General features: G+C 45.4%; 1 protein-coding gene across 1 annotated transcript in view; it reads left to right on the top strand.

Moving 5' to 3' along the window:
- LOC115466732 (sterol O-acyltransferase 2-like) overlaps window positions 1–25,810 on the top strand; it is a 347,349-nt gene that overhangs the window by 97,858 nt on the left and 223,681 nt on the right. The window contains exons 6-7 of the mRNA XM_030198190.1: window positions 569–575; window positions 4,555–4,836. Of these exons, the coding sequence (XP_030054050.1) occupies window positions 569–575; window positions 4,555–4,836 (289 nt within the window). The remainder of the gene's footprint in view (window positions 1–568; window positions 576–4,554; window positions 4,837–25,810) is intronic.

Below are 25,810 nucleotides of genomic sequence, written 5' to 3'. Positions count from 1 at the left end.
TTTACTTGGTCTATTTATTTTCACGACCAAGTCTCAAAAAGGTGCCCAAACTGACCAGATGACTACTGGAAGGAATCGGGGATGACCTCCCCATACTCCTCCAGTGGTCACCAACCCCCTCCCACCCAAAAAAACAACAAAAAACAAACAAAAAAAACCTTTAAAACATTTTTTTGACAGCCTCTATGCCAGCCAGCTCCATGACAGCAGTATGCAGGTCCCTGGAGCAGATTTAAAGCTAGGTGCACTAAACTGCACGGAAGAGTCCTTCCTACTACTACTACTACTATTTAGCATTTCTATAGCGCTACAAGGCATACGCAGCGCTGCACAAACATAGAAGAAAGACAGTCCCTGCTCAAAGAGCTTACAATCTAATAGACAAAAAATAAAGTAAGCAAATCAAATCAATTAATGTGAACGGGAAGGAAGAGAGGAGGGTAGGTGGAGGCGAGTGGTTACAAGTGGTTACGAGTCAAAAGCAATGTTAAAGAGGTGGGCTTTCAGTCTAGATTTAAAGGTGGCCAAGGATGGGGCAAGACGTAGGGGCTCAGGAAGTTTATTCCAGGCATAGGGTGCAGCGAGACAGAAGGCGCGAAGTCTGGAGTTGGCAGTAGTGGAGAAGGGAACAGATAAGAAGGATTTATCCATGGAGCGGAGTGCATGGGAAGGGGTGTAGGGAAGGACGAGTGTGGAGAGATACTGGGGAGCAGCAGAGTGAGTACATTTATAGGTTAGTAGAAGAAGTTTGAACAGGATGCGAAAACGGATAGGGAGCCAGTGAAGGGTCTTGAGGAGAGGGGTAGTATGAGTAAAGCGACCCTGGCGGAAGATGAGACGGGCAGCAGAGTTTTGAACCGACTGGAGAGGGGAGAGGTGACTAAGTGGGAGGCCAGCAAGAAGCAGATTGCAGTAGTCTAAACGAGAGGTGACAAGGGTGACAAGGGATCCCTTAGCGAATCGGTAAGGGAAGGGCATGCATGAAGGAAATCGCATGCAAATGAGCTGCTCATTTGCACGCGAATTTCCTTCCCTAGGAGGGGAAGCCAGTCGGCCAGCTCGTAAAAAAAAAAAGGATCTTGCTGATCAGTTATGTTATGACTTACTTGTTCTGGAGTGCTGTATTTTGTGATACTGTTTTGAGAAATGTTCAATAAAGACTTCATACAAATTTAAAAAGTCTCTGACGTGCATTTTCCCTTGATGGCCGTCCCATGCACTTTCCCTTAATGGCCGTCTTTCTCCCCAAACGGGGAAATCACTTAACCCTCCATTGCCTCAGGACAAACTTAGATTGTGAGCACTCCTGGGACAGAGAAATATCCAGAGCAGGGGCGTATCTGCGTGGGGCCTCAGGGGCCTGGGCCCCCGCAGATTTCGCCCTGGACCCCCCTACCGCTGCCAACCCTCCCCCTCCGTTGCTCGCCTACCTTCGCTGGCGGGGGACCCCAACCCCCGCCAGCCGAGGTCCGCGTCCTCCTGCCGCTGCCGGCTGCCTTTGGTCCTTTAATTCTTCCATTGAAGCTGGCGCCGACGAAAGTTTCTTTTGAGTCTGACGTCGCTGCACGTTGTACGTGCAGGACGTCAGACTCAGAAATTGTTTCTGAGTCTGACGTCCTGCACGTACAACGTGCAACGTGCAGCGACGTCAGACTCAAAAGAAACTTTCGTCGGCGCCAGCTTCAATGGAAGAATTAAAGGACCAAAGGCAGCCGGCAGCGGCAGGAGGACGCGGACCTCGGCTGGCGGGGGTTGGGGTCCCCCGCCAGCGAAGGTAGGCGAGCAACGGAGGGGGAGGGTTAGCAATGGCAGCGGCTGGGGGGAGGGGGATCGGCAATGGCGGCGGGGGGGGGGGGGGCTATAATGTGCCCCCCCTCTCTGGCCCTGGCCCCCCCTACCGCCGCAGTTCAGATACGCCCCTGATCCAGAGTACCTGAATGTAACTCACCTTGAGCTACTACTGAAAAAGGTGTGAGCAAAATCTAAATAAATAATAATTTAGCTGGAGACAGTCAGCATTTAAAAAAATGCAGACCATCACCTGCTCAATATTGGGGGGAGCATGAATAAAATCCACCCACCCACTTATTCCTTCCCAATCCTACCAATGTATTCATAACAATCCTACTATATAAATGAAGAGTGACCGACGTGTCGCAGATCTCTTCAGACGTTTGAAGTGTACCTGGGAGTCTTATGGGCTCTTCGCGATACCGATTTCTACAGGGGGAGGGGGGCGGAAACCGACCCTCAGACTCACCAGACGTGCGGTGGCTCGGACAAGTGATACAATCGGCTGCTAAGGGAAAGGAGGGAGACCGTGTTCAGAGCTACCCAGAGGCCCCCACCGCACCAAGTCCTCATTCCGTTATCCCGCCATACCGCCTCTTCTCCGGCCCCGCCATCATGGTTCCGCCCTCTGTGCCTCACGTCATTAGCATGGTGCTCCTCGAGCCCCTTCGAACGGCCCGGCGCCGCCATCTTCAGAATGGTGGGGCAACCAATCAGCGCGAAGCAGCGAGGGGGGGGGGGGGGAAGCCTGACACGCGTGCTTTTTAATCTGGAATTGGCGGGTGAATGTACTGCAACGGGATGCCTGATGGGAAATGGGGTCTGCAGGTCTACTTTTATGTTAAGGGTCTCCGAGGCAAAGGAAGACCAAAAACTATTTTCCCCAGAATGCAAAGGAGCCACAGCCTTAGCTGCAAAATCTACACTTTGGGTCCAATCACTGCAAACTTGAGGCTAGGCAAAATAATCCTACTATATAAATGAAACGTGACCAGATCTACCCTGCCGGTCAAATCAACAGCCAGCACACCGACGATCCTGCTCTCCCCTCCCTCCACCCACAGAACCTTAATGTCTCGCTTCTAAGAAGTAATCACTGGATCCGGTGCAAGACTGCAGAGGCTGTAGGCAGCAGCAGTGGTTCTCTCTCCTTATACTTGCTCCTGTCAGCCCTACGATTTTTGCCTTTCGCTCTGCAGCTATGAAGGCATGCTGTTCCTTTCAGGTGCTCGAAGCCTTTCTAGCCTCCTGCCTCTTCTGACAGAACTTTCTGTTTCCGGCAAGGACGCTACAGTGGTTTTGGGCGATTGAAAGGAGAAGCATGCCTGCAGCACTAAAGACGAAGTCGGAGGGCTGAGAAGAGCAGGTATAACAAGAGAGAGAACATGGACTGGGTGGGGGGAGGAGTGAGGGTTCAGGAGTGAACAGAGAGAGAGAAAGGGGACCACGGGGAGGAGTAGGGATTCAGGAGAGCATGAAAAATTGCTGGTAGAAGGAGGGCAGAGACAGAGATGTTTGAGAGGGTCAGATGCTGGAAATAGGGGATGAAAAACACAAGGGAGACTGTGGTCATGGAGTGGAAGGGAGAAATGGTGATCATGGAGGGCAGGGGACAGCTAATGCCCATGGAGGGGAAGTAAAGGGAAAAGAGGAGAAAACAGGAGGAGACTGTGATCGGGAAGGGGAGAAATGTGCCCATGGAGGGGAAGGGACATGGAGAGAAGAAAGCCAGGAGGAGATGGTCATACACACTCACACTCTCTCTGAACTCACTCTCACGCTCTCTCTTTCAGACAGGTGCACACACACACTTTCTCTCTCTCTCTCTCACACGCTCACAAAATATTACCTCCTGTACTTTTACAAGACAAACAGAAGCACTTTTACAAGACAAACAGAAGCAGGGAGAAATTTATCTTCTCCTTCCTTGACTCTCTCTCTTTCAGACAGACGCAAACACACCCACTTTCTCTCTCACACACACACACACATACTCACTCTCTCTCTCTCTGAACTCTCACACACTCTGTTTCAGACAGGCGCACACACACTTTCTCACACACTCAATCTGTCTCTCACACACACACAAACAAAATATTACCTCCTGTACTTTTACAACACAAACAAAAGCAGGGAGAAATTTATCTTCTTCCTCTTCTCTCTCTCTCTATTTCAGACAGACGCACACACACACACACACACACACTTTCTCTGTCTCTCTCACACTCTCTCTCTGAACTCACTCTCACACTCTCTCTTTCACACAGGCGCACACACACACTTTTCTCTCTCTCTCACACACTTACTGTGTGTGTGTGTCTCTCTCTCACACACACACAAAATATTACAACAATAAGGGAATTACATTTCACAAATAAAAAATGTTGCCCCTTTTTAATGGGCTTAACGGCTTGCATTAACAAATAAGAATTGATTGTAACTCATCTTGAAGATTTGCAAAAAATCTTGCCCGTTTTAATGGGCTTAATAGCTTGTCAATATATAAATCATAAAATATTATAAAATACAATATCATGAAATATAAAATACAATAAAAGACCCTGATCCACATCTTAGAGCCCTCCCCTTTCCTCTCCCCCCCCCCTGATAAGTACAATTGATGCATGTACCAATACAGCAGATATATGAGTGTAAATGTATAGGGAGGGGTGTGTATAATACTACAGTTATCCAGGTAAATTGCCTTGTTACAAAGTCAAGAGAATCTGAATCTGTCCTATTAATCACTCTCTTCAGGTTTAGGTTGTGCTGGCGTTTGAACTCCTGTTTTACAGCCTTGGGAAGTTCCAGATAATGCTGGGCGTCTGGCTCTGTATGTTCTCCTACAGCCTTCTGGTGCCCTTTAAGGCTCTACATCTATGGGGCAGCTGCTACCACCCCTCCCACTTCCCCCGCCTTCTGTCTGCTACCATGGCTGTTCTTCTCATCACCTGTCAGATCTGTGTGCTTGGATTATACCCTGCCTATGTGGTAATCTGGCACAAGCTGCCACCAGCCTCCAGTTTAATTGTCACCCTGGAACAGGTATGCAGCTGGATGGGGAAGGGCAAAGTGTGCTGTGAATGAGATCATATGGAGGGCAATTCTATAAAGAGGCATTTATAAGGAAAGTGTTTAAACCCAAGCACATACAGCAGGTACATGCTTGCACCTAGATCTAGGAGATATGCACATAACTTTTAATTCTCTACGTTATGCGCATAAGTGTGTGCCCCTCCCCCATCATCTGCCCCGTCCACGCTACTGAAGATATGTGCACACTTAGGGGGAAATTCTATAAATGTAGCTCAAAATTCAGCACCAGAAACAATCAGCTCTAAGTGTGATTCTATAAAGGGCATGTGTCCATAGGAGCCGGCTCTGTGGGTGCTTGAGCACCCCCAATATTGAGAAAATTCCTTGTATGTGTCCAGGGAGGGGTTATTTCCACTGGGCTTAGCACCCCCAATAATTTTGTGTCCACTATAGAATCGCGTTAACTGCGGATTCCCGTGCCTAACTTTAGGTGCTAGACTTACACCTGCTAAAATCTGGTGCAAATGCTGGCACCCAAGTTAGGTGCACTGAGGCTGTATTCAACTTTTCAGAATGCACCTGACACACCCATGGCCATGCCTCCTTTTGAGTTACGTGCTAGTAGAGCTCAGCACCATGCCTTATAGAATGGCACACAGCCAGATATGCATGCAGATTTCAATGGGTGCCAATTAACTTTAATAATTGGTTGTTAGCATCCAATTATTGACATTAATTGGCTCGTTAGCCAATGAGTATGCACACGCATTTCAGGAGCATGTCCAGATTTTGGCATGCAATCCAAGCTCTGGGTGTCGTATATAGAATCTGGGGATTACAGAATAGCACATAGCCGGATTACTATTATTTAAGTGTGATGTGTTTACATATGCACATAAATGACCAGAACAACAGCATTTAAGCTTATATTTGCTGCCTAACTTCAAGTGACTCCTTATAGAATGACCTCCATGGTGTATGGAGCACTGGGTGAACACTGGATTTCTATAGTATATCACAGCCAAAGGCTCTGAAGTGTTAAGTTTTTATAGCAAGACTTATTAAAATATTCTCAAGGTCTGTCCCAGAGCAGCTTGTAGAGCTACTGTTACTAATATGCAATCTATCCCTTAAATCAAGTGTGGTACCGGAAGACTGGAGGGTAGCCAATGTTATACTGGTTTTTAAAAAAGGTTCCAGAGGAGATCCGGGAAATTATAGACCGGCGAGTCTGACGTCGGTACCAGGCAAAATGGTAGAGGCTATTATTAAGAATAAAGTTACAGAGCACATACAAAAACATGGGCTGATGAGACAAAGTCAGCATGGATTTAGTGAAGGGAAGTCTTGCCTCACCAATCTACTGCATTGTTTTGAGGGGGTGAACAAACGTGGACAATGGGGAGCCGGTGGATATTGTGTATCTGAATTTTCAAAAGGCGTTTGACAAAGTGCCTCATGAAAGATTCCAGAGGAAACTGGAGGTTCATGGGATCGAAGGTAGGTTATTACTATGGATTAAGAACTGGTTGAAAGATAGGAAGCAGAGAGTAGGACTGAATGGTCAGTATTCTCAATGGAGAAGGGTAGTTAGTGGGGTCCCGCAGGGGTCTGTGCTGGGACCGCTGCTTTTTAACATATTTATAAATGACCTAGAGATGGGAGTAACTAGTGAGGTAATTAAATTCGCAGATGACACAAAATTATTCAGGGTCATCAAGTCGCAGGAGGAGTGTGAAAGATTACAGGATGACCTTGCGAGACTGGGAGATTGGGCGTGCAAGTGGCAGATGAAGTTCAATGTTGACAAGTGCAAAGTGATGCATGTGGGTAAAAGGAACCCGAATTACAGCTGTCATGCAAGGTTCCGCGTTAGGAGTCACAGACCTAGAAAGGGATCTGGAAGTCATTGTTGATAAGACGTTAGAAACTTCTGCTCAGTGTGCTGTGGCGGCTAAGAAAGCACACAGAATGTTGAGTATTATTAGGAAAGGGATGGAAAACAAACACAAGGACGTTATAATGCCGTTGTATTGCTCCATGGTGCGACCGCACCTAGAATATTGTGTCCAATTCTGGTCGCTCCATCTCAAAAAAGATATAAAGGAATTAGAGAAGGTGCAGAGAAGGGCGATGAAAATGAAAAAGGGAATGGAACGACTTCCCTATGAGGAAAGGCTGAGAAGGTTAGGGCTCTTCAGCTTTGAGAAAAGGCGGCTGAAGGGTAATAGAAGTCTATAAGATAATGAGCGGAATAGGGCGGATAGATGTGAAGCGTTTGTTTATACTTTCAAACAACAACAAAACCAGGGGACACAAGATGAAGCTAGAATATGGTAGATTTAAAACAAATAGGAGAAAGTTTTTCTTTACTCAGCGTGTAGTTAGACTCTGGAACTCGTTGCAGCTGGCCTTACGGAATTTAAAGGGGGTTTGGACATATTCCTGAGGGAAAAGTCCATTGAACATTATTAAGAATTAAGTTTTTTTTTGAGGGGGGGGGGAGTTTGCTGGGTTCTTGAAGCCTGGATTGGCCGCTGTTGGAGACAGGATGCCGGGCTTGATGGACCCTTGGTATGGCGGTGCTTATGCTTATGTACTTAATGGACACATGCTGAGCAACATTGGAAAAAAGGAAAGTGTATTGCCCCTAAATCTGGAAAATCAACAAAGTGTATATCAATATAAAAGTTATAAAAAGTGCAGCGCAATGTCGACAGACAGCAAAGACAACATGGCTGTTATAGGCTATACTTCCGAATATCGTGCAACCGCTGATGACTATTGTAAGTACTTGGAAAGGAGCTATAGTAATACAGCAATAAAAAAGATGCAACCATCTTATAATTTTGTCACCAAGTGCTATGTGTTAACAGGTACATTGTACAAACTAAGTGCTGTGCGGATCCAGAAAGATATGCACTAAAGATTAAAAGATAAATGCAAGTGGACTATTGACGTGGCATACTCACCAAGCCGTGAAGGAGATACTTCCAACTACCATCGGAATAACCGGAATGAAGTGTCGAAAAAAAGCTTGTTGTTACGTTGGTTATTTAAATGACTGGATCGCGCCACAACACATAGGTCTTGCACATGCATATACTGATTTACCGCAATTGAGATATAAAATGTCAAAACAGGATTAAATATGAATTAAAGATATACAGATAGGGTATGATACCTCGTGTTACCATGGAACGATAGTGATCAGATGACACTGTAAGGAAACAGTTAAAGTGCATAAATAGGCATCAAAAATGTATAGTCTATCAATATAAAAAATATATATGTTAAAAATTAAAAATGATTTAAAAATATATAGCCAGTCTATATGTCAGTGAACTTTGGATAGTAAAAATATCTGGATACATACTTAAGATATTAAAACATTTTTAAAAACATAATGGAAATGCAATCAAAATGTTGTCACAATGTTCAGGAATGGAGTGAACCCTTGTGCTGATCCTAAGATCAGCAGTCAGAAATCCCCATGCTTCATCCGCGATGACCACTGTTCCCCAGTGTTTGAGCCCCTGGACTTGGACGTGGGACGGGAGCAGGATTCAGGAGATGACAGAGATAGACAACTAATCTGCAGAGGTCAGTTCCAGGCACAGACTCAGGGCAGGCAGCAATCCAGCAAATTCAGGTCTAGGCAGAGAATCAAAACCAGGTAAAACAGGAGTAATAACAGCCGAAACGCACCAGATACCAGGAAAAAGTAGCTGAGGCAAAGAGAGGAGGGAAACTCCTAGTTTTAAACTGAAGGCATCTGACGTCAGAGTAGGTGCGCCCAAAGTGTCGGCACGTCAAAAATATGGACACGTACAACCAGAGCTGAAGAGAGAAGTGTATGCTAGGGAAATCCTCTTGCCTGAACGTCTGATGTTCCAGGTATGTGACAGTATCCCCCTTTCAGGGGCCCCTCTCCGTCCCGGGCCGGACTTAGCAGGGTACTGAGAATGGAAGTCCTGGAGCAAATCAAGGGCATTTACATTGGCAGCTGGTTCCCAGGAATTGTCTTCAGGTCCATAATGTTTCCAGGATATCAGGTAATACAATCTGCCAGCCTGACGCTTGGAATCCAGGATCTCTGCTACTTCAAATTCAGGGTCAAGAGCAGAGTCAAGGGTAGCAGGTCTTACCGGGTCAGGGTGCCATCTAGAAGGTAGAAAAGGTGTTAAAAGCAATATGTGGAATGCATTATGTATCCTGGATTTGAGAGGCAGTTGCAAGCAATACGTGAGGGTGCCGATCCGAGACTGGACAGTGAAAGGTCCAATAAATTTAGGAGCGAATTTGTAAGAGGGAAGTCGAAGGCGAAGTTATTTGGTATTCAACCAAACCTTTTGTCCAGGTTGGATGACGGGAGCTGGTCGTTGGTGTCAGTCAGCAAATCTCTTATGATGAACTGATGCTTGACGAAGATGAGTCTGAACTTACCTCAAGATATTCTTGATCTCTTGAATGGTTTGATGGACTGCTGGAAGTTGCGGGGTTCCAGAAATGGGGATAGGCATGTGCGGATGGTGACCATAGACCACGTAGAAAGGAGACATTCTAGAGGATTCATGAATTCAGCCCAAGGAAGAAGGGCGGACCAATTGTCTTGTTGACTGTTAACATGCATACGCAGAAAACTTTTAAGGGTTTGATTAGTTCGCTCAACGAGTCCATTGGTCTGGGGATGATATGCCGAAGAGTAATGTGTGGTGATTCAAAAGGTGGAGCAAGGGGTCCGCCAGAGTTGGGAAGTAAATTGGGACCCCCGGTCGCTTATGATCCGTGTAGGAAAACCATGGAAACGGAAGATGTGAAGAGTGAATGCTTGAGCCAATCTGGTTGTAGAGGGAAGAGAAGACATGGGCACAAAATGATCCATTTTGGAGAGACGATCCACCACCACCCAAATCACTGTGTTACCATCGGAAACAGGCAAATCTGTGATGAAATCCATGGCGATTTCCTGCCAACGAGCATCAGGAATGGACAAGGGTTGCAGCAGACCCCAAGGTTTGGCCTGAGAGATCTTGTTTCAAGCACATTTAGGACAGGTAGTGACGAAATGTCGGATGTCCTGAATCATCCGTGGCCATCGATAATAGCGTTGAATAAGATGTAGGTTCTTACGGAAACCAGGATGCCCAGCCAAACGTGATAAATACCCCCATCGCATCAGGAACTGGAGTGAGTCCGGGAGGAGTGGGGAGGCTAGCAGAGTCGATGATACATGCAGGTTCTATCATAGGCTGTAGTTCCGCCTGGGTTTTCTCCGCTGGCTGGAATGTCAAGCAGAAATTAAAACGGACGAAGAATAAGGACCAGCGGGCTTTGTCTAGGATTTAAGTGCTTGGCATCTTGGAGATAGAGAAGATTCTTATGGTCTGTGATGACTGTAAATGGGTGCTTGGCTCCTTCAAGGAGGTATCGCCATTCCTGCAAGGCAAGTTTCAAGGCTAGAAGCTCCCGATCTCCAATACTACTACTACTACTATTTAACATTTCTAAAGCGCTACTAGGGTTACGCAGCGCTGTACAATTTAACATAGAAGGACAGTCCCTGCTCAAAGAGCTTACAATCTAAAGGACAAATATACAGTCAGTCAAGTAGGGGCAGTCAAATTGGGGCAGTCTAGATTTCCTGAAAGGTATAAAGGTTAGGTGCCAAAAGCAACATTGAAGAGGTGGGCTTTGAGCAAGGATTTGAAGATGGGTAGGGAGGGGGCTTGGCGTAAGTATAATTACGTTCAATTGGAGTAAATTTCTTGGAGAAAAGAGGCACAGATGGAGTTTTCCGTTTGCAGACGCTTGAGACAAGATGGCTCCGGCCCCTAGAGATGAGGCATCTACCTCTACAATGAAGGGTAGATAGATGTAAAACTGGCGCAGAGAGAAATGCCTGCTTCAGTTGATCAAAAGCTTGAAGGGCTTCGGAGGTCCAATTTTTAACATCCGCCCCTTCTTGGTAAGAGCAGTAAGGGGAGCAGTGATGAGGGAATACTGGTTGATAAACTGTCTATAATAGTTGGCAAAACCGCAAAAGCGTTGTAGGGCCCACAGAGTTTGCGGCTGTGGCCATTTCTGGATAGCTTGTCAGGATCCATCTGCAGACCTGTTGCGGAAATGATGTACCCCAAAAAGGGAATAGATGTCTTGTGAAAACAACACTTTTCCAGCTTGGCATTTAGCTGATTATCCCTAAGACGTTGAAGTACCCACTCTGACATAGGTAGGATGTTCTTGAAGGGATGAAGAAAAAATAAGTATTTTGTCCAAGTATACAATTACAGAGGAATACAGAAAGTCCCAGAGAATGTGGTTGAAGAAGTTTTGGAAGACTGCAGGCACGTTGCATAGTCCAAAGGGCATGACGCAATATTCGTAATGCCCATCATGAGTATTGAAGGCCGTGTTCCACTCGTCACCGCTATGTATCCGGATCAAGTTGTAAGCACCCTGGAGATCTAACTTGGTGAAAATAGTGGCACCTTGTAAATGATCAAATAACTCCAGTATCGGGGGCAGCAGGTAACGGTTCTTAATAGTGATGTCATTAAGGCCTCGATAGTCTATGCAGGGTCGGAGGGTTCCATCCTTTTTACCGACAAAGAAAAACCACGCCCCTGCTGGTGAAGTAGATGGTCAAATAAACCCCTTTTTCAGGTTTTCTTGAAAGTAATCTTTCATGGCCTGGGACTCATCCTGAGAGAGAGTGTAGAGTTGTCCTCGTGGAGGCATCTTTCCCAGGAGTCGATCAATGGCACAGTCAAATTCCCTATGAGGGGGAGTGGGGCATGATTGTACAGCGTAGGCATGGGCTGAACAGAATCCAGACAGTTATGAAAACAGTGGTGACCCCACTTGGTAATGTCACCGGTTCCCCAGTCAATGCTTGGTGAATACAGACGAAGCCAAGAGAACTCTAGCACAATAGGAGGCAAGACCAGGAGCTGGATGGACTCACAGTGTAAGGTTCCCAGTTGGAGGTGAAGAGGAACTGATATCTGAGAGTCCACTCCAGAGATAACCTCTCCCTGGATTGAGGTGACCTATAACGCTGTGTCCAGGGACTGCATAGGAATCTCATACTGGTGCAGAAGCTCAGCACTGATAAAATTGCCTGCTGCCCCAGAGTCAATGAGGGCAACAGTCTCAATGGTAATCCCAGTCCGCTGGAGGGTAACCAGAAAAGTCAACAACCAGTTGGGGAGTTTAGAAGATTGGCCCAGGAACACCTTCTCCGAGGATCCTGGGCCTAAATGTTTTCCCAACTTCTGAGGACATTTGTTGAGGAAATGACCGTTTGTCCACAGTATAAACAAAGATTATTAAGCTGCCAATGGGTCCTCTCCTGTTCTGATAGGCGATAGCGCCCCACCATCATGGGTTCATCAGATTACTCCAGTGGTGATTCCAGAGTGAGTGAAGGTAGTAGGGGTCGTTGGAAGTGGGGGGCTAGGTGAGGAGGCCACCTCTGAACGGCGCACTCTTGTGCTCTTCTTGGAAACGTACATCGATTTGGATACAGAGAGCTATCAGTTCGTCAAGGGTGGTAGGCTTATCTCATCCTGCCAGTTCATCCTTTATATGCTTGGCCAATCCCTGCCAGAAGATAGTAGTAAGGGCTTCTTGGTTCCAGCGCAATTCAGAGGCCAGAATCCAGAAGCGGATAGCATAGGCTCCCACGGAAAGGTTCCCTTGTTGGAGCCGGAGAAGGTCACTGGCAGCCGAGGAGGAGCGTCCAGGAGAAGATCACTGGCAGCCAAGGAGGGGCGTCCAGGTTCATCCTGAAGTGCTGAAGAAAAGCCCCCAGCTTCATAAGGATGGGATCCTGCTCCCACAGGGGAGAGACCGAGACCAGGGCTTGCCCAGAAAGGAGAGAAACAACGTAGACCACCTTAATGCAGTCCGTGGGAAAAGACATGGGCTGGAGCTCAAAGTGCATGAGACACTGATTAAGAAAGCCCCAACAGGCTGCAGAAGAGCAATCAAAGTGAGATGGCTCAGGAACCCAAAGCAGCATACCTGCAGAACTGAAGACAGATGCAGCTGCCTGTGAAGATGAGGCTTCTGCTCCCAATTTCCAGCAGGCCTATGGCCTCTGAACAGAACTCTAAATAGTCTCTTCTTAGCATCCTGAGCAATCCAACCGCAAGCTCCTGGGCCCCTTTTTCACTCAGGGTGAGCTGGTTCTCAGTATGCAAATTATATGCAGATTAGCCTGCTACCCTTTCACACTCAGGGTGACCTGGTTCTCCAGAGGCAAAATTAAACAGGTCTTACCAACAGCATATTCAGGCAATTCTTTATTCCAGCCCCCTGGGCACACTTCTTCTAGCTTAAATACTTTATAAATTCACATATCTTCACACTGAGCCTCCCCACACAGATACCTGGGCTCAGTGCTAACTTCATTACTTTGGGGACTTCTAACCCCAGGCTTTGCAGTCTGCTTCTCAGTACTGGGACACACAGCCCTACTTTTTCTTTGGACACACAGTCCTATTTTTCTTTGAACACACAGTTCCTCTAAGTACTGAGGCTACACAGTCCAACACCAATGCTTTAGGGACTTCTTACCCCAGCCTGTTTTTCTTCCTTGAGCACACAATCCAACACAAGTCCCTAGGGTTTAGCCAGATCTGTCCAGGGGGATTCTCTTTCTTCAGCTACCAGCTCTCTTCTTTTCCTTTTACAACTCAGGTGGGGTAGAAAGTGGTTAATAGCTAAACAGGACCCAGCCCATAACTGCCTACACCTGTGGACCTTTCCCCGGTCCTAGCGACCTCCACCTATTCTCCTAGTGCCCTCTAGTGGCCTACCCCGGACATCCTGGACATTTTATGCGGAACAGCGCCATCTAGTGGCCTGCCCCGGCTAGGACAGCCTCTTATTTATCACAGAAGGTACAGCCTTCTGCTGAGCTCGGATAGCCAAGAGCTGAGAACAGACATCTTGAAGAACTCCAGATAACTGAGGCAGCTGAGACTGTTGTTGCTGCACCATCTGTGCAAGGTCAGGAGGGTTGGGTTTATCTGAGGAGCTCATGGCCTCAACTATATGCCACAATGTCCAGGAATGGAGTGAGCCCTTGTGCTGATCCGAAGATCAGCAGTCAGAAATCCCCACGCTTCACCTGCGGCAACCATGGCTCCCCAGCGGTTGAGCCCCTGGGTTCAGATGGCCAGCAAGACTTGGAAGTGGGACGGGAACAGGACTCAGGAGATGACAGAGACAGACAACTAATCAGCAAAGGTCAGGTCTGAGCACAGAGTCAGGGCAGGCAGCAATCCAGTGAAGTAAGATCCAGGCACAGAGTCAGGGCATGCAGCAATCCAGCAAAAGTCAAGTCTAAGCACAGAGTCAGGGCAGATAGCAATCCAACAAAGTCAGGTCCAGGCATAGAGTCAGGGCAGTCAGCAATCCAGCGAAGTCAGGTCTAGGCAGAGAATCAAAAACCAAGAAAAACAGGAGTAATAACAGCAGGAATGCACCAGATACCAGGAAGACGTAGCTGAGGCAAAGAGAAGAGGGAAACTCCTAGTTTTAAACTGAAGGCATCTGACGTCAGAGTAGGCACGCCCAAAGTGTATGGATGCATACAACCGGAGCTGAAGAGAGAAGTGTATGTTAGGGGAAACCTCCTGCCTCCACGTTTGATGTTCCAGGTACGTGACAAGTGTGGGTTGATTCTTGTATATAAAGCCTGAATAAAGTGACGTAGGCACTTGGATGACGATAATGCAACAAAATCTTAAAGGTAATAATCTATCTCAGACCAAAAATAGACTAAAATGGAGTGCTAAAACTGTAGACTGAATGTATAAAATGTGTGTGAAAGTATTGTAGCGCCACAGAATAACTCTAAAGTGTTCAGAATATTTAAATGTATGCTAGTGAGAAACTGTATGAGAATGGATGAACATACAGAATAAGAATGTACTCCTACTTGTGTAAATAGATAATGAATAACCCATCTATTACGTGGTGAACTTAAAAATGTTTATATATACACAAGCATATATATATAAACATAGATAAAAAATCGTACCAAGATAAAGAGAAAAAACATCTATAATGCTTAAAAATGTATACAACTATATAAGTAAATATGAGTTAGGAGCTCAAAAACCTTGTGTGAAGCTGCAATGTGTACCATAAGGGTGATTGTGAATGCTAAATAATGAGACCCTTCAAAATCAAAGAAATGGTCTATAGTCAATGTCAGCATTTAGGCCATGGGGCTCAAGTGTTTGCAGTTGGAAAATTAATCTTTGCTTTTCACATATCAGCATATTGTCTGCTATGTTTCTACATCAATTTCCTTTCAGCATCTTGAAGACAAATAATGTAAGATCTTGTATAGAGTGTCCAACTGCCCTCCAAAGGTGCAGATTCTACGTTTCTCTTTAAACAGCTCCGAATTTCAATGATCCATGTCTTGATGGATCTCTTGGTTTTTCCAATGTAGGCTAGAGGACACAGGCACAGTACAACATAGATGATGTTCAAATACAATTCGAGTTATATTTTAGTTTGTAAATTTCTCCAGTGCTTGGATTTACAAATTGTGTGATTTCCAGAGTGTGTGGACACACACTGCAAGTCCCACACTTTGTGTGGCCTAATAGTGCACCAATTGGGTCTTCTGATGGAACTTCTGGAAGGCTGGATTTTTTTCACCGGAATAGGCAATCACTAGACGATTGTTCTTAACATTCATGTTTTTCCAAAATGTGCCAATGGTGTCTCATGGAATTTTGTATATGTCTTGCTAAGTGAGAGAATTTTAGTGTGCATACGTTGTCTGGCCCAGGTTTTTCCAGTCTTGAGGATAATAAGACATCTCTGTCTTCAGTAAGTGCCCTGGCATATCCGTTTTCTACATGCTTCCTTGGATATCCCGTGTTTTCAAATCTGTGTGCCATTATATCAAAACGATAAGTGAAGTTTTCAAAATCCATGTATATCTTCTTCAAGGGCCCTGTTTACTAAGCCTCGTTATAGGCACGTTAGCGTCTTTAATGCGCATTAACTGTGTAAGCGCCTACAATATCCCTATAGGTGCCTACATGGCTAGCACGTGCGCTAATTGTAGGCGCGTTAAAAACACTAACACGCCTTAGTAAACAGGGCCCCAAATGTAGAAACTAGCAGAGAGGTAGATTATTTTTGAGTCAGTGATGATGGTAGCTAGTAAAGTGAAGGAGTTATTCTGTGGCGCTACAATACTTTCACATACATTTTATACATTCAGTCTACAGTTTTAGCACTCCATTTTAGACAATTCTTATTTTTGGTCCAAGACAGATTATTACCTTTAAGATTTTGTTGCACTGTCCTCATCCAAGTGCCTACGTCACTTTGATTGCATTTCCACTACGTTTTTATAATGTTTTAATATCTTAAGTATGTATCCAGATATTTTTACTATCCAAAGTTCACTGACATATAGAGTGGCTATATATTTTTAAATATTTTTTAATTTTTAACTAATATATTATTTTTATATTGTTTGATGCCTATTTATGCACTTTAACTGTTTCCTTACAGTGCCATCTGATCACTATCGTTCCATGTTACTCCATTGGTATATCTTCTTTAATTCATATTTAATCCTGTTTTGACACTTTCAGGCTTATTTTCAAAAGAGAAGGGCACCCATCTTTCAACACACATCTGGAGATGGGCGTCCTTCTCCCAGGGTCGCCCAAATTGGCATAATCGAAAGCCGATTTTGGGTGTCCTCAACTGCTTTCCGTCGTGGGGATGACCAAAGTTCCCAGATTTTGAAGGCAATTCGTTCTTTGATTGGGAGCCAGTGCAGTTTTTTGCGGAGGGGTTTTGCACTTTCAAATCACGTTTTTCCGAATATAAGTCTAACTGCCGTGTTTTGAGAGGTCTGAAGTTTCTTTAATGTTTATTTATTTTATTTCTTTATTAAGATTTTCCTCACACCTTTTTCAGTAGTAGCTCAAGGTGAGTTACATTCAGGTACTCTGGATATTTCTCTGTCCCTGGAGGGCTAAGTTTGTACCTGAGGCAATGGAGGGTTAAGTGACTTGCCCAAGATCACAAGGAGCAGCAGTGGAATTTGAACCGGCCACCTCTGGATTGCAAGACCAGTGCTGTAACCACTAGGCCACTCCTCCACTTTGCATCCTGCATAAATTCCATTGCAGTAGTCTATGTGGCTTAGCACCATTGATTGTATCAGGTTGCGGAATGTATCCCTTGGGAAGAATTGTTTCAGGCGTTTGAGTTTCCACATTGAGTGGATGTTACGTCTGTGCTCACCTCGCCCTCTGGTGGCCAGAACTGGTGGCTGCTATGGACTATCACCCGTTCCAGACTTTAGCCCAGTCTAGTCCGGATCTTCCAGGCTGCTGGATTTGACTGTCTTGTTTGACCCTGCACAGCTTCCGTAGTGGCCTGGTGATTGCTGCAGCTGAGCCTCAGTTGCTGCTGGGCTTATTAGCCATTTGGAATCTTTCTGCCTTAACATCGTCTAAGGCCCTGGTATGTTGGTGCTTGTTGCACTTCAGCCTGAGTTTGTTTCCTTGTTCTAGTTTCTTGCCTGAAGTTCTCGCCTGTTTCTAGTTAGTCTATGTTTAGTTTAGGGTTTGCTTGTTTCTTAGTCTTGCTCCTTGTTTGTAGTTCTTTGTGTAGTGCTTAGGTTTCTGTGTTGTCTGTCTTCAGTGGCTGCTTGCAGCTTTTAGTTCTTTCCCTTGTTTGTCAGTGTTTGTTTCCTGTCTTTTGTGGCTCCTTGCAGCTTCCAGTTTCTGTCCCCTAGCTTGTCCTTTCCCTGCCTTCTGTTGTGTGTCTAGTCCTTGTCTGTTTGTGTCGTTAGTGGCTGTTTTTCAGCTTTTGGTCCTGCCCTTTAGCTTGCCCTTCCTTGCCCTGCTGCCCCTGTATGCTCCTTTCCCCTCTGACCCTCAGTCCTGGTTCAGCCTAGTGGGTATCCAGTCCTGCCTTGCCCAGTAAGTCCTGCCGGCCACCTGCAGCCAGGAGCTCAACTCCTGGTGAAAGGTGGCCAAGTGCAGGTGAAGTTTAAGGGTACCTGCTCTGCTTTAGTCCTGCTTGTTTGCCTCTGCTGCAACTCCAGTCCAGGGTTCAGTCCTGTTCTGCCTAGTCTCTGGTGTGGGGTGGTTTTGCCTGCCACTGCCGCTCCTCGGCAGTGATCCAAGGGCTCACAACCCAGTTTCCTGCTTTGAAAACGTGAAAGTGGAACATTTTCTTTGTTGTGGATGCCGCTTGGCTCTCTAGTGTTAAGTTGCAGTCTATTGTAACTCTGAGAATTTTCAGGCTGTCTTATATAGGAAGGGTGTAGTCTGGGATGTTGATGTTTGCGGGGTTGTCTGCACTGTGTTGGGATGAGAGGATAAGACAGTGAGTTTTTTCTTTGTTGAGTTTTAGTTGAAATGCATTTGCCCATGAGTCTATGATGTTCAGGCTGAGCTTGATTTCGTTGGTGATTCTGTCAGATTGGTATTGTAAGGAATGTGTATTATGACATCGTCTGCATATATGGAAGGGTTAAGGCCTTGGTTGGATAAGGACTTGGCTAGTGGGGTCATCATTAGGTTGAAAAGTATCGGTGATAGCGGTGATCCTTGCGGTACTCCACAGTCTGCTTTCCAGGGTGGTGATATGCTTGAGTTTGATTTTACTTAGTATGTTCTTGTGGTTAGGAAGCCCTTAATCCAGCTGAGTATGTTTCCACCAATCCCAAATTTATCCAGTAATCTTATTAATATGTTGTGGTTTACCATGTCAAATGCACTGGACATATCGAATTGGAGGAGAAGGATGTTTTTGCCTGTTGCTATTTTCTGATTGAATTTGGCTAGGAGAGTGATTAGTACTGTTTCAGTACTGTGGAGGGGGCGAAACCCTGACTGTGATTCATGTAGTATTGAGTGTTTGTTTATGTAATTTGTAAGTTGTTTGGTTACCATGCTTTCCATCAGTTTGCCAGCAGGATCGATGCTACTGGACGGTAGTTAGTGATTTCTTTTTTTTTTATTTTTTATTTTTATATTCTTTATTTATAATTTTCTAATTTTACAATCACATAACATGACTGCAAAAGCAGTAACTGAATTTTACAAAAACTGAAAAAGGGATATAAATCTAGGAGGTATAACCTCCTCTAGGTAAATACTTTCATTTATTTAGTCCACTATTTAAGTGAGGCAAAACACAAAGCAAAAATTCAAAATAAGAAATACTATAAACATAAGAGCAGGGGAATTACTAAGCCCACAATTGAATTTAACAGCATTAGCCTACAGGATTGTTCTGATTAGAACGATTCTCTTCCTCTTTAAAGGCAATAAAACTTTGCATTTTCTTTGGGTCGGTAAACATATAGTTAACAGAGTTAAGAGAAAGAAAGCATCTGCAGGGAAATTTCAATAGGAATGTTCCTTTCAGAGTAAGAGTCCTCTGCTTTAAACCCAAAAACTCACGCCTTCGCTTCAAAGTCTCTCTGTTTACGTCTGGAAACATTTGTATTCTAGAACCAAGGAATAATGCCTTCATATGCTTGAAGTATAAACGGAAGATGTTATATCTATCAGATTCAAACACAAATGAAACCAAAAGAGTGGTGCGCTCAGTAATTACTTCAAGGGAACTTTCAAGAAATTCAGTTAGATTTAATCCCTGTTGCTGTTGTGTTGAAGTTCCTTTTCCTGTAATATATTGAGCCCGGGTGATTGGAGGATATGCTTCTTTTGGAATAGCCAGAATTTCATTAAAGTATTTCTTTAACATATCAAAAGCTGATATAATCGGAGATTTTGGGAAATTAAGCAGTCTTAGGTTTAATTTTCTGGCATTGTTATCCAAGTACTCTAATTTCCTGTTAACAATCTCCCTTTCTTTCGTGGCTGCCCCAGCAAAAGTTTGTAAGGATTTTACTTCGCCTTCTAGCTTTAGAATTTTTTCCTCCTGTTTTTGAGCAGTCTCAGACAGAGATATATAAATCTTTTTCAAACCACTCATTTCTTCTGTAAAGGTTTGAGTTACCTGGAGGAGAGAGCCGGTCAGTTCTTGAATCACATCCCACAGGGTGTCCAATGTCACCACGCTCGGTTTTTCTCTTCTCTTCCAGATCACGGTAGCAAGCCCCAGGGAAGGAGACGGTATCTCCCGTCCTTCACAGGATAGTAGCTCTGGGGTAGAAGTAGCAGGGGGGCCTCCTCCAGACAAAGAAGCAATCACCACTCTGGGTTGTTCTTTGATCTGCTCCTCTGCTCGTAAAAAGCTGCTACCGGGTCTGGGAGGTGTCGTGCTCGAGGGAGAGCTCAAAGAGATCTCCTCTATGCTGCGGGCTTCCCTCTCTGAAAGAGAGAGGGAATGTCTGTTCGCAGTGGGGGTTGGAGTTCCCAGTGCCTGAGTAGCAAACATCGTCAGTGTAGTCTGGCGAAGTACGGGGTTCCCTCCAGGGGTTAAGGAGGCCTGTCCCCTGGATTTCCCTTTTCTTTTCCCCATGTAAACGGGGAAGAAAAGACCGCTTCCGCCGACAAACCACGACAGTTCAGGAGCTCAGGTACTTGCTTCTGCTCAAGACGCCATCTTGCCTCTGGTAGTTAGTGATTTCATTTGTTTTTTTTTCTTGATATCTTTTGGTATCGGCGTGAGTAGAATATTGCCATTTTCCTTAGGGAAGAGACCTTGCTGGAGCATGTAATTTAGGTGGGATGTGAGGTCTCCTATGAAGCGGTTAGGGGCGGATTTCATTAGGTAGCTAGGACAGATATCTAGTTTGCAGTGTGTGTTGGAGAACCTGCTGATCGCCTGAGTGACTATTTCGACGGTGAGGGGGGCGAAGTTTAACCAAGTCCAATCAGCTGGTTGGACCCAGCTCATTAAGGAAGTTTTCAATGTCAGTGGTGTTCTGAGGTAGCGAGTTGCGTAGGTCTACGATTTTTTTTTGTTGAAATACTTTGCAAGTTCATCTGCAGAAGGGATGTCTGTATCACATGCTGCCATTTGGCCTCACGTCAGCTCCCAGGGTATTCACCAAATGTCTTGCTTTAATAGGGTGTATGTAAGCAGGCTGGGACTGTACGTATTTCCCTACCTGGACAATTGGCTGGTCAAGAGCACATCACTGGAGGAGGCTTTAGCATCAATACGCCTAACTATTTAGGTGTTGGAGTTACTAGGGTTTGTCATAAACTACTCTCTCACTTTCCCTAATCCAGCAATTGGAATACATAGGAGCCCTGCCAGATGTTTTGCAGCCTCGAACTTGTCTTCCACAAGCAAGAACAACTTTATCATCGCTTGTCTTGCAAATCCAAAGCAGCAAGCAGTTTACGGCTTGGCAGATTCCTCCAGAGTTGACTCATGCCCTTCTCTTGTGGATAATTTGGACAAATTTGACTGTGAGACTACCATTCTAAATTTCACCTCCTCAGAAGGTGCTAACAATGGATAATGCATCTAACCTAGTATGAAGAGCTCATGTAGATGGACTTCACACCTAGAGAACTTGGTCTGCTCAGGAAACAGTTCTCCATATCAATCTTCTCAAGCTCAGAGCCATTTGGAACACTCAAAGGCTTTCAGAGATCATTCTAAATTTCACCTCCTCAGAAGGTGCTAACAATGGATAATGCATCTAACCTAGTATGAAGAGCTCATGTAGATGGACTTCACACCTAGAGAACTTGGTCTGCTCAGGAAACAGTTCTCTATATCAATCTTCTCAAGCTCAGAGCCATTTGGAACACTCAAAGGCTTTCAGAGATCAACTGAAAAACCAAATTATTCCCATCCAAATGGACAACCAGGTTACAATGTTTTATGTAAATAAGCATGGGGGTATGGGATCCTACCCCTTGTGTCAGGAAGCAGTGGGGATGTGGTAGTGGACCCTCCTTCATGGGATGGACCTCCAAGCCACAAATCTCCCAGGAAAGCACAACTGCCTGGTGGACAGACTTGAGTAGGGTTCTGCAACCACATGAGTGGTCTCTCAATGTGGGCATAGCCCACAAGATCTTCCGAGAGTGGGGCACTCCGTTGGTGGATCTTTTTGCCATTTGTCTCAACAACAAGGTCCTCCAGATCTGCTCCAGGCTTAGATTACATTACAGACTAGCATCAGATGCCTTTCTCCTACATTGGGGGGAAGATTTTCTATATGTGTATCCTCCAATACTTCTCATAGAGAAGACTTTGCTGAAACATAAGCAAGACCAGGGAACTATGATCCTAATCGCATCTTACTGTCAGTTCTGTTTATTTCTTCTTTTGGAGTTATCTTCCAAAGATCCATGGAGCCTGAACTGTTTTCCCACCCTCATCATGCAGAATGAGGGGTCTTTTTTACATCCCAACCTCCTGTCACTAGCCTCACAGCTTGGATGTTGAGAACATAGAATTTGAAACCTTAGATTTGCCAGAGGGTGTCTCTCGTATCTTGCTGGCTTCCAGGAAAGACTCCACTAAGAAGAGGAGGTTTGCTGTCTGGTGTGAGAGCAAGGCCTTAGATCCCCTCACTTGTCCTACACAAAAACTGCTTGAATACCTCCTGTACTTCTCTGAGTCTGGTTTGAAAACCAACTCTGTAAGGGTTCATATCAGTGCAATTAGTGCTTATCATCTCCATGTGGGAGGTAAGCCCATCTCTGCACAGCTCCTAGTTGTCCACTTCATGCGAAGTTTGTTATTGACAAACCTCCCTATCAAACCTCCAACTGTGTCATGGGATCTCCACGTTGTCCTCATCCAGTTGATGAGAGTTCCATTTGAGATGCTTGATTCCTGACATCGGAAGGATTTGATCTGGAAAGTTGTGCTTCTGGTGGCGTTCACTTCAGCTCACAGGTTCAGTGAGCTTTATCCCTAATAACTGACCCACCTTACACTAAGTTTCACCACAGTAGAGTAACATAGTAACATAGTAGATGACGGCAGAAAAAGACCTGCACGGTCCATCCAGTCTGCCCAACATGATAAACTCATATGTGCTACTTTTTGTGTATACCTTACCTTGATTTGTACCTGTCCTTTTCAGGGCACAGACCCTATAAGTCTGCCCAGCACTATCCCCGCCTCCCAATCACCAGCCCCGTCTCCCACCACCGGTTCTGGCACAGACCGTATAAGTCTGCCCAGCACCATCCCCACCTCCAAACCACCAGTCCCGCCTCCCACCACCGGCTCTGGCACAGACCGTATAAGTCTGCCCAGCACCATCCCCGCCTCCCGCCACTGACTCTGCCACCCAATCTCGGCTAAGCTCCTTAGGATCCATTCCTTCTGAACAGGATTCCTTTATGTTTATCCCACGCATGTTTGAATTCTGTTACCGTTTTCATTTCCACCACCTCCCGCGGGAGGGCATTCCAAGCATCCACTACTCTCTCTGTGAAAAAATACTTCGTGACATTCTTCTTGAGTCTGCCCCCCTTCAATCTCATTTCATGTCCTCTCGTTCTACCACCTTCGCATCTCCGGAAAAGGTTTGTTTGCGGATTAATACCTTTCAAATATTTGAACGTCTGTATCATATCACCCCCGTTTCTCCTTTCCTCCAGAGTATACATGTTCAGGTCAGCAAGTCTCTCCACACGTGCCCTAAGTTCCTTCCTAAGGTAATGTCAGAGTTCCATCTTAATCAGTCAATCATTCTACCAACATTTATCCCCAAACCTCATGTACATCCTTGTGAGAGTGTACTGCACACCTTGGATTGCAAGTGAGCCTTGGCCTTCTATCTGGAGCAGACTGAAAGCCATTAGACAGTCCACCCAACTTTTTTTTTTAACTTTAGATTTTTATTGAATATTTTTAACATTTGGAACAGTCAAACCAGTCTGTATACAGCAGCTTATGTTTCCATCTCTTTGCATTGTCTCAACATACTGACTTTCCAACTAACTGATATTACAAAACATCTGCACAACCTGTTAATTTCAAACTGTTCCCTTAAAACAATGCCCTCCAACCATATTCCCCCCTGTGTTATCCCCAGCTTAGCTACTCGCTTGCCTAACATAGGTGGTGGGATCAACATTGCCCCCAATGCCCCCCTTCCCCCCGCTCTACATATACCCTTAGTCCCTAAATACTCCCCTCCCCCTTCCCCCCTACCCATCCCCCCTCCCTGGAATATGTCCCAAATCCCTCTAAAGTCTCTCAATCATTTGTTGAAGTCTTGTCCATCCCCTTTTACGTCGGAGGTCACCCTATATACCATTAAACGCTTCATATGCCACAAAAGTCTCACTTTAACCTTCCAATCCCCTAAATTTGGGGAATCCGCTGATTTCCAGCAGCGTGCAATAAGGCACTTAGCTACTGCTAATCCCCACCACATCAGTTTACTCTCCTCCCACACCTCTCGCTCATTATACATTCCCAGTAAGCACTCCCGTGGACCATACACCAGTGAAACTACCATGGTTCGGGCCAGCGCTTTCAATACTGCCCGCCAAAATACTACCACCCTGGGCATGTCCACCAACATGAAGAAATGTGCCTTTCTGTGCTTTACATCTCCAGCACTCATCTAATGCTCCTGAATACATCTTCTTCAACCTCTCTGGTGTGTAATACCACCGCGTTAGCAGTTTATACGCATTTTCCTGTATTAACACACAAACCGAGGCTTTCTGTACTTCCCTACATATATCTTCCCATTCCTGCTCAGTAAATTGGCACTGCAAATCCCTTTCCCATGCTTCCTGAAATGAATATTTTTTATCCTCGTCCCCTTGAAAGAACCGGTATACCACCGATATAGGTTTTGGGACTCTCCCTATCAAAATCCACAAATTTTCGAAACTTTCCCTTTCCCGTGGGTATCCTCTCATCCACCCCTCTTTGTCTATAAAGTGTTTTAATTGCATGTATGCGAATCCCTCACCCACAGGAATCCTGTGCCGGGTACACACCTCCTCAAAACTCCACATCCCGCTCCCATGTGTAATGTATTTCCCAGGAGAGGTGAGCCCTTGTACTCGATGAAGGAAATCCCTCACAGGGCTGTCGGCCAAAACCCTGAGTCCTCCCTGTGCCTCCCACCGTTCCCCAGGAGTTGAGCTCCTGAGTGCGAGTAGCCAGCAGCAGAGAGAACAAAGTCCAGCACAAAGTCCACAGGGTTAGACCAAGCAGCAGATACAGCAAAACCAGGGCTAGGCAAAGGTCAGTACCAGGTAGCGGTAAAGAGCAGGTCCAGGAACAGGCAGCGGTCAGTACCAGGCAGCGGTCAATAGCAGGTCCAGGAACAGGCAGCGGTCAGTACCAGGCAGTGATCAATAGCAGGTCCGGGAACAGGCAGAAGTCAGTACCAGGCAGCAGTCAATAGCAGGTCCAGGAACAGGCAGTGGTCAGTACCAGGCAGCGGCCAATAGCAGGTCCAGGAACAGGCAGCGGTCAGTACCAGGCAGCGGTCAATAGCAGGTCCAGGAACAGGCAGCGGTCAGTACCAGGCAGTACTTCTAACTTCCAGGTGCTGGGACTACTGAACCAAGCTCCTGCAAAAAGGACAGGTTTATTCTGACCCCTAAATCCCTTACTTCTCAAATTGACTGGCTTAGGTGAGAAACTACCTGATATTTTGTCCTAAATTTTTAAGGCTTGTTGCTTAATCAATTTAATTAGCACTGGGAAACCTCTCTTTCTGTCTTTCTTGCTTTCTTTCTTTCTTTCTGTTCCTGCCAAGCTCTGATAAAGGGGAGGGGCATTTTTACATAGCTGAAACTGCTAGAATTATTGGCAATATCTAGATTTATTCAAAAAGGAAAGTTATTAATATCTAGGGTAGTTTTAAAAGTTTAATAAACTGTAAGGTCCTTGAACAGACACTACCATTTGGGTCCATTAAGCTAGAGAATTCCCTTGATAGCAGCACTTAGCTGACACTTTGGGACTTATAATCCCACCCACCCCAGGGTTTTCCACACATTTATAGACAAACCAAACCTCATTAACTTTACTCCTCAGTCATACACAGGCA

The sequence above is a fragment of the Microcaecilia unicolor genome, chromosome 3 (genome assembly GCF_901765095.1).
Source record: "Microcaecilia unicolor chromosome 3, aMicUni1.1, whole genome shotgun sequence".
NCBI lineage: Eukaryota > Metazoa > Chordata > Amphibia > Gymnophiona > Siphonopidae > Microcaecilia > Microcaecilia unicolor.
Note: the sequence above shows the minus strand (reverse complement) of the source record. Positions and strands in the feature narration are given on the sequence as shown.